Source organism: Plasmodium fragile, assembly GCF_000956335.1.
Source record: "Plasmodium fragile strain nilgiri unplaced genomic scaffold supercont1.17, whole genome shotgun sequence".
In the NCBI taxonomy this organism is placed as follows: Eukaryota; Apicomplexa; class Aconoidasida; order Haemosporida; family Plasmodiidae; genus Plasmodium; species Plasmodium fragile.
The window spans coordinates 93,347-103,109 of NW_012192597.1; the positions used below are offsets into that span (position 1 = coordinate 93,347).

General features: G+C 39.7%; 2 protein-coding genes across 2 annotated transcripts; one reads left to right on the forward strand and one right to left on the reverse strand.

Annotated features, from left to right (window-relative positions):
• Positions 1–1,340: 1,340 nt before the first annotated feature.
• AK88_01869 (uncharacterized protein) lies at positions 1,341–6,324 on the forward strand (the record flags this gene model as incomplete). The annotated part of the gene is made up of 2 exons (XM_012479504.1): positions 1,341–1,728; positions 1,889–6,324. The coding sequence occupies 2 exons, from the start codon at positions 1,341–1,343 to the stop codon at positions 6,322–6,324; spliced, it is 4,824 nt and encodes a 1,607-aa protein (XP_012334927.1).
• Positions 6,325–7,281: 957 nt separating this feature from the next.
• Positions 7,282–9,061, reverse strand: AK88_01870 (uncharacterized protein; the record flags this gene model as incomplete). The annotated part of the gene is made up of 7 exons (XM_012479505.1): positions 7,282–7,390; positions 7,516–7,645; positions 7,751–7,790; positions 7,944–8,049; positions 8,215–8,347; positions 8,553–8,586; positions 8,750–9,061. The coding sequence occupies 7 exons, from the start codon at positions 9,059–9,061 to the stop codon at positions 7,282–7,284; spliced, it is 864 nt and encodes a 287-aa protein (XP_012334928.1).
• Positions 9,062–9,763: the final 702 nt, after the last annotated feature.

The window sequence follows — 9,763 nt, forward strand, 5'->3', positions numbered from 1 at the left end:
TTTTTCGCAAATGCGTTTTTAAGTCAGCAGTATGCAAAATTATCTTGTCTCTACAGCCTTATATATACAGCAAACGCGCATGTATAAAAGGAAAAAATACACCTGACTGGCTTACCCCTCCGGCATTTCACATTTGCTCAGTAAACATACGATATCCAAAACATGGACGGAAACAGGTAAAAATTTCTTTCACTGTAGAGAAAAAGGATGTTTCAAAATGTTTGCGAGTTATTATAAGGTATCTTCCTACTGCGGCCCTTTTCTTGCGCCGCTTTTCCGTTTTGTACTCTGTCATGTTTTTTTTCTTTTTAACTATTCGTGCATCCAATTTGTATTTATGTGGTCAACGTAAATCCGGTGCATCGTCTTATTCAAAATTTGGAAGTGCAGCCCCCAGTGTAGACAAACCACAAAGTTGCAATTTTTGACCAGGATATTTGTATTCAGGTGTATGCATATGTATAATTTTTTTTCTTTTTTTTCTTTCCGTTACGTGTATGTTCTGAAATTAACAAAAAAAAAAAAAAAAAAAAAAAAATTAAAGGTCAAGGTTAATGTGTACTTTTCTATAGGGACATTGTGCATACAAGGAAAAAGCTCACGCCACTAAGAAAGGAAAAAAAAAAAAAACAAAAAAACACACACACACACGCGTACACATGCTAACAATGTTTTAATCGAAAAGGAAGGTGCACATTAAAACGCACACAGAAATGTAGCTTCCATAAATGGATCAAAGACCTGTTGTTATCTCAACGAATGCTTGCTCGTATTCATATCTACACAGAGGAACGCGCTCACACCTATGTCTCCTGTTCGTGCAGTTTCTTAAATAACTCACAATTCCCTGTGCGCAAATTTGTTTATTTGTCTTTCTTTTGTTTGTGTTTCTGTTGTTTGTCTGCCGTTTGTATGTATGTTTGCCTTGTTTTTCTTTTTTTTTTAGTTCCCCTTGCGCATGGCGCTATTCATTCTAACACCCCACAACATAAGTTGTCTCACCCGCTGGACATATTAATGAACTTTCAAGTGTTTCACTTAAGACACCAAAGGTGTATCCCTTTCTAGGTTTTAAGCTTGTCCCTTGTTTTGTTCACATTTTTTTTTATACTTGAGTAAAAATATTTTAACTCTTCCCTTTACTAAATTTGCTTGTCCAAATTCTTTGCTCGTACGCCTGGGTGTCTGTAAGTGTATATAACTTTTTTTTTTATTTGTTTCTTTGCTTCCTTGTTTCGTAATTGTTGCTTAGATTCAGCTCTGTTTCCACTTCGTTGCCGCTTCGCTGTTGCTCTCCGTCCGTTTGACTCATCCCCGAGCTCGCTACTGACAATACAACTATGACAAAAGTGTTTTTTCTCCACGCACTGGTGCTTTCCGTGCTGTGCTTCCTTTTGGTGAAAGGTGAAAATGACATAAGCAACACCTTTTTCAAGTTTGACAACTGCGAGTCCACATCAACCTTTGCGAGCATCGGCGAAAATGGGCTACCTCAGTATGGCGCAGATAACGCGCTCACTAGGGGTTCAGGTTATTGGTGCTCTGAAGGGAAACACACTTCCAGTGAAGTCATTTCGTGGACGGGGCATTTAAAAAATGTCAGATCTTTAAACGGAATCATCGTTCATTGGGCATATTGCCCTGGGGAAGTCTCTGTCTTAGCTAGCTACGATGGGAGCGAGCCTTACGAAGAGGTCGTCCCCTATCAGGTCATTGAGTCCCGAGCGGGTAAGTTGTTGCGGAGCAGTAATGTTCGAAGGTGGAAGCAACATTAGCGGAAAAATTTACTCCCTAACCACTATAAGATTCTCACGCTACCCTGGCCGCTAAAACTAATCGAAGTAGCGGCAACACCGAATTTATAACACCGAACCCCCTACCCCCACAGGCAATGTTGTGCAGAATATCATCTTCAACCACGTGGTGGTGGCGAAGTCTATTAAGCTGAACATGAGACTCCCGATCCACGGATATTTCGGCATTAAGTTTGTAAACGTGCTTGGATCGAGGGACCCAACGCTCAGGATACAAAGTGGAATGAGCAACGTGACGCAAGATCTGTGTCTACAAGTAGACGAGACGAACGAGGTAGTGCTGGACGGGTGCATCACGGCCATGTCTTATCTAGATGGAAGAGACCTATGGAAATTGAATGCACAAAATCAGATATACAGCCCGGTGACTAATTTGTGCATCAGTTTGAAGGACAACATGACGGCCAATGGAGGGAGGATAACAATGGAAGATTGCAATGCCAGTTTGGAACACAACGACGGGCGTAGTAGTTGGCAGTTACTACCAAATAATCAGGTAAAAATATTAAGAGATGGGAATTTCTGTTTATCTCAAGATGGTTCAAAATCGGGTAGCATAGATGTAGCCTTAAATAAACAAACGGATTCTACCTTATCCAGGGAAGATAAAAAATATTCCACAGATAAAGCTGTCGACGGGAACTTGGACACATTTTGGCTCTCACAACCATTTAGCATAGACACAGCTCCAGATTCTGTTTATTTTAATATTAACCTAGGAAGTAAGTACAAACTGCAAAAATGTATTATTGACTGGAAATTTCCAGCTACCAAATACTCAATTATGATAAGTATTGATGGACAGAACTTCAAAGAAGTTAGTAGCAACTTGGCAAATTTTCTGAGTAGTACAATTAATAACTTACACAGTTTTGAAGGACAGTATGTGAAGATCAAATTGATGGCTCCTAATCCTGAGTTTTCTCAGGAACAAAATTTATTTTATGGTATAAAAAAATTGTCTATATATACCAACAGAGTAAAATCCGTGGTAGAGGACTGTGACACCGTCAAAGATTCTGAAGATGCGAGGGACAAGTACTTCTTTGAATTCGTTTCCGAAGTAAATATGCAGGAAGGGAAAGAACTCAAACGACTAGATGGCGAACTGCAGCAGTACGCAGAGAAGATACAAAGCGAAGCATTGAAAATTCAGAAATTAAATCCTCAACTAAAAAAATGTAAAAATGAAAAGGAAAAACTACATAACGATATAACCAACATAAAAAATGTGGTGCTGAAAAATATATACCATGTTATTAACGAATCAGAGAAAATTATCAGAAGAAATTCCTTCAGTTCCAATTATTCTACTTCAACGACAGAATTGGGACAGACTCCTGAAAATGCAGCAGATGATTGTTTTCATTTGAAGAAAACGCTACCTAGTTCCCCTTCAGGATTTTACTACGTTCTACCTGCCTGTTCGCAAAATCTCCTACGAGTTTACTGTGATATGAAAATTGGCGCTACTTACTACGTCCCATCGGTAGACACGAATGTGATTAACAAAATAAAGGACGTGCAAAATGTGTGCGCGATTTATGGCTTGAGTCCTATCCAATTACACCACGAGAGTCAGTTGCATGCGCTTAAGAATCTGTTTCGCATGATGGATGTAAGTATAGAGAACCCTGTTCCACTAGCTATCAGAGGAAGTAGCAAAGAAAAGGGCAATGATCAGGACGAAAACGAGTCTCTATTTTTTTCCTTAGATTTTGAAGAAAACGTCCATGCTATCGTCTCAAAACATGGGACACCAACAGGAAACACATTTGGGTTAAACAGCCAAGGAGTAGTCTTCTTCGATTCTTCCAACTCAGAAATGTCAGCATTTGTCTGCTCAGATAATGTAAATTCCATCAATTTGCCCGAACCATTTGTTAACTTAAACTGCAAAACGAGCCTAAAGGAAAATAGCGAAATTAAAAAAATGGTTGGCAATGAGTACCTAATTAAGTGTCCCCATGACTGCTTAGAAAGGGAAACAGAAGAGTCGGTCATCGGGGGAGAATCAAACATATACGCTGATGAAAGTTCCATCTGTCTGGCGGCAATCCATGCGGGTGTGTACGACAAGCATTATCTAATTCGCCTTAGAGTAGTGAACGCGTTAGCACAATATGAAGGCGTTTTTCAAAATGGAATAATTTCAGAAAGTTACACTAGCGAGAATGAACAAGTTGCGTTCAAATTGTTCAATGTACCACCCAAATGTCCTGGGAACTCTGACCTGCACTACAACTTCAACTTTCTCGAAATGGAAAATATTGGAGATGACACAGAGGAAAAAGAAAACGTTTATGTAGACCCATCCACTGCAGATGCCATAAACGATTTGGTCACCATTGTTAATAAGCAAGTTGGAAGTACCGACCCAACGTTTCTAGCTTTAATAAATAAACAAGCCATTAGCATCATTTCCAATGCCAGGAGATATCTCAAGCCCACGGAAATGTTTGAAAAAAATATCGAACTTTTATCCGACGAGACGTTAAAAGATGTACAGAGAGTATCACACACGATTAAATTGCTAACGTCCAAAATAACATCCGAGGTGGAAAAGAGGAAGTACAAATTGGAAGCACTAATAGATGAAAGGCTCAGACAAAAGGAATTCGACTCGTGGAAATTGAACGGTGCAATCGGAAAGGAAGATCTATACAACGTTTTTGAAATAATCAATTCTGTGCAACTACAACAACGGGGAAAATGGGACATCTCAGATAATCCACTTGAGGAAGGCATGACAGGAAACACACTCTCTCAGAATGCCCGGGTAGTTAACCTGATGGATGTGAATGACACCACTACAAATGATATATTCTCCGGAAGCTACGCCTTCTTAAGATATAAGTCATTCTATGATTTTGTATTTTCCACGTATATTCATGTGAAGGGCACAGGATCGGTAGGAATCATTTTCAGAGCACAGGACAAGTATAACTACTACATGCTAGAGATGAACAACTCTCCTTCCACTGGGTTTAAACGTTTACTAAAATTTGAAAATAACGAACCAACAGAACTAGCCATTATTACGGATGCCGGATTTGATGAGAATACCTGGTTTGCCGTTAGAATAGAATGCATTGGGGCAAAAATAAAAATAAGTATCATGCGAAATAGTGGTCCTCAATACGAATTACCCACCCCTGATATGGTTGTAAATGATGACTTTAATTCAGCCGGAACAGTAGGGTTCTACACATATGGAATCAACTCTGCGGAGTTCACCAACCCGACAGTTGAATCTGTTGAGTGCTTGTCTAGAGGAAGCGCACATAAAAACGTCTCCCCCTTGACTTGTAACGTATATGAAGAATTTTTCCTCGGCAAATTTAATAAGTCCTACAGCGTTTTCGATCCAGAAAATGTGATAGGTGGACCATCCAACTGGAACTATGCCACAAATGTAGCAAATGAAAAACAAGTCATTTTGCAAAACTCCAATATGAAAGGAGAAGACACGGAAAATGAAATACCTTCTATTGCTATCTTACAAAAAAAAATATGCGAATCGGGAGTATTCAACTTTTCTATCTATCCTAAATGCACCAGTGGTATAGTAGGTGCAGTCTTCAAATTTGTAGACTCTCAAAATTACACCTTGCTAGAAGTAGGACCCAATTTTACCCGCTTAAGACAAAATGTGAATGGAACATTCCATCTACTAGCCAAATCGATCATATCCGGATATAAAGAAAACACCTGGAATCGCATCACCATATCGTTTACCTCCTCCGACATTAACGTTAATATGGGCACTGGTCTAATGACTTATCCTATTTTTAGTTTAATCGGCTTAGATCTACAAGGAGGACAGCAAGTCGGGTTCACATCACACAACTGTAATGAAATTGCCTTTAGTCATATTTTCATACACCCTTTTGATTTCAAGCCATATAGTCCTACTCCTTCCGTAGGAATTGAAAGTATGATGCCTCTTTTTTCGACAGTGAAAGAAGATACATTGGAAGGACACACACAACTGCAGAACCGTGTTGACCATACAACAGGGGAAGATACTTCAGCTGGCCAAATTAACCATGTAGAAATTGAAAAGCATTCATTTGAAGATAAAAATGATGACGTTGTAAAGCGAGACATTCACTACTGCGCTACACACAAAACTATTGTTGATCGAATGGCTTACTGTGATCAACACGGAGAGGAAGATAATTCGGATTGCAAAAATAACTTCTGCAATTTTTGCTGTGAAAATATTGATTCAATTGAGAAGGAGGATAACCAAACTTGTGTTGAGCTATGCCAAAAGCTAGATGACAAAATTGTGCAGACGTCGGAAATTCTTAACTTCCTTAAAAAGTCTTGCATTGACTCTCCTAATGATGAGTTAAAACAGGAATGTGAAAGTGATGCTAATAAAGAAGAGTGCCTTACAGACATGTGCCAAATGTGTTGTCAGTCGATCACCCTGCCTGAGAAGCTCCTTCCGAATGGCGTCGACATGAATTCCCTAATCGACCAGTGCATGTCCCTGTGCTGATGTGGAATTGACCATTTTGTTAACAACCCGTTTTGTCAAATTATTGTCTACATCTGCTTCTTAACCATGCTCATCATCCCATTTGTATATACACCTATTTGTTTAAACAAAAATGGAGGAAAAATCCTCTTTGTGCAGTTCGCCATTTTGGGGGTCTCCTCCGTCATGGGGGGACTATGACCTTAAAACACAAATTCAACAACAATGGAGCATTTATCGCACCCGTAATGGCTCCACACACGTAGGTGCCCCTATCGGCTGCTAGCACATGTACGTACAATGAAGTGAGACCACTTCGTTTATGTGTACATAAAGGGTTTCCTTACAAGCTGCATTTGATACGAAATTGTTGTATTTTATTACATGTAGGCTTTGCACAAGGGGAGATGTTCAACTGGAACATTTTTTTTCCCCTCCCCGCATTTAAACATATCACGCAGCTTTTTTGAGAAGCAACATCGACGCTGAAAATTACGAACAGTTCGGTACAACATAATAAATGCGAACCGATGTCACGAAGTGTCCTCACAAATTGCAATAGGAATTAAAATGGCTGTAACGGCAAGGTGTCATTCGGATCGGCATAGTGGAATAAAACAATTTTATAACAAAATGCGCTCGTCCAAACCATCCACGCTGTGTAAAAATGATGCCACTCTTTATATGATCTTCAATTCGACAGGTTCATTTTGGTCGTGCTCACAAGATATACGGGAAAATGGCCTTCCTTTGTCTGAGAAGAAATAAATTTTTTTTTTTTTTTTTTTTTTTTTTTTTTTTTTAAATTAAAACTGATTGGGCGTCTACCCATTTTGTCTTACTTGGGATATGCTTCTCGAGCTGTTCTGAGATACCATTTGTGCGTTTGCAAGCCTAGTTCGGGAAGAGGGGCAAGTACACTCATGTGGTGACGACCTCAAGTGGGGATAGGAACTCGTACACGCAGATGAACCACTCTTAAGGTGCTTTTTGTATAAACAGGAGCCCCCCCTTTATGCGCGCATCGTTGAAATGTGAGTTACCAGTTTTGATCAAAATTAGGCAAACGAAGGTGCAGCTAAGCAGACTAAGGACAATGGATGGGAGGAAAGGGAAAAAATCGTGTCGCGCTACGCACTTTTGATGTAATTCCGCTCTATATTATTTTTCCTATTGTGCATGCTCGCTTCGGTCACGCACTCAAGTTCTTACCTGATGAAATTCCAGTTCAGTAGCAAAAAGGACAGGTAGATTAAAATTTCGGCAAAATAATGTGGGCAGCTCACAAAGTAGAAGAGGCCCCCGTGCGGCACCTTGTACGGACTGTCTAAATTCTTTGGTCCTAGAAAAGGGATAAAATCGAAATGGAATCAGATGCTGCTTTCTTTTACAGCGTGTACATTCAAATATACCTACTTTCTACTTTGCTCTCAATTTCTTAACAAACCTTTGGGACGAAGCTTCGCCAAGCGAACATGGGAATCATACTGACGTAGGGAACAGAAAATAATACATAAGAGTAGGCATCACTGTGTGCTTATCTGCAAATTTATATGCATATGTCTAACCCCATTTAGATAAAATGGGAGAAGATACTAATTATCAAAATCGGATACCTATCCATCGAGGAGGACACTTACCTGAATTAATGTCCCCAGAAGGAACATAACAACTGGGATTAACCCTACTGTTGTATACTCCCTTTTCTCATTATTGTGGAGGGAATAGGGCGTCACAAGGTAGAAGCTGAAGGGAGGGAGGGCAAAGAGAAGGTGTGTTAATTTTCTTTTTTCATATGGCTAGGTGATTTGGCGACAGTGTATCATCAGACTATGGAGGTGTTCCACGTAAGGTTTTTCCCGGTGTTTTCCCTTTGGCTATGATCTCTCCTCCCCCATCAGCATTCATTACGTTACGCCCAAAAGGTACGAAAAAACGTGCATGACCGATTTCGGTGTCGTCCTTACGACGAACAGCTGCTCCAGTAGCCTCCTGATCAACTGAACTTGAAGCAAAACGTTCGTTATGGACATACAATGCAGGACTACAACAAAAAAAAAAAAAAGGAAAGAAAAGAAAAGAAAAACGTCATCATATGTAATAACACACTTGCAGCGATGAAATTAGGGGTGTCCATCCTTTGGAGCTTTTCGTCTCAGCATTCTTAGACCAACACGTGTATACACCCTCATGTGCTATTCTAATATTCTTCCTATGTTGAAGAAAAGAGTTCGTTGGATGTGCATTACCGGTTTGTTCACTCCCGCCACGTTGACGCAGGTCCTAGGGAAAAGAAGCAAAAGAGCGCATGTGTAAGGAATGTAACGTATATATGCCTCCACGTACGCATTTCCCCATTTGTGTGTGCTTTCACATGAGCATGCTTTCATGCATGTGCTCTTGTACGAATGTGCGCTTCTGCACAGCTGCAGCAAATACAGCTTACACAGATGAGCAGCACAGAATTGACAACCAAGCCGATCACATAAAAATGCGCAAAGTGCTTTTTCGAAATTGTCATTTGGTCTATCTTTCTCCTCAGCTTCGAAAATGTAGAGTGCGTTTTTTCCCCATGCGTTTCACCCTTTTCCACTTTGATGTACAAATTCTTCCCATGGAGAGACCATTCATTTATTGATTTGACATGGAAAGAAAGGAGGAGGACAAAACATCCAATGGTGTAGTAAACTGTACAGATAATACTTAGAATGCCCTCTTGGCCCATGGCGGGTACAAATGATAACACATCGCAGATCATTTTGTACACTCTTTCCTTCACACTTGATCAGGACTTCCTCTGGCCTCTCACTGCCCTCTTTTAATTTCTTTTTTTTTTTTTTTCCCATTTGTCAAAGGTTTAATTGTTGGTTTGTACAGCCATGGCCGCTGGTACACCCTTTCATTTTGCAAATGGCAACACTGAACAGTCAAAGGGGCACCCTATTCGCTGGGCACTATTAGCACATAACGAGTAATGTGTGGCTGCATTTTATTTGCTACGCGTAACTTTCGTGAACAAAAAAAAAAAAAAAAAAAAAAAAAAAAAAAAAAAAAAAGAGAACGTGTTGTCATAAGAAGGGATAAACTTATTTTCCTTTTGCAAAACTGTTTTTCCTATCCATTACAGATTCATGTATGTGTTAATATATATCATTTGGGTGTTCATTTGTTTCCTCTACGAGAAAGGAGTTAGTGTAGCATAATTTAGGTATCCTTTTATTCCTTTTTTTTTTTTTTTTTTTTTTTGCCAAACCATTGATTTAGCAAAATGAATGTACCATTGTGCATACACTTCTACACCCCCTACCAGCGATGATGAAACGATTTCTCCACAAAGATGCCTGCAAAAAGGGCGATTCATGAGAGTCCCCTTTCTTTCTCTAGGGACTCTCTTCCCCAAGCGAAAATTCAGTATAACGTCAAGGATAAGACAAACCGGTTGACATTATATATGCTTGTT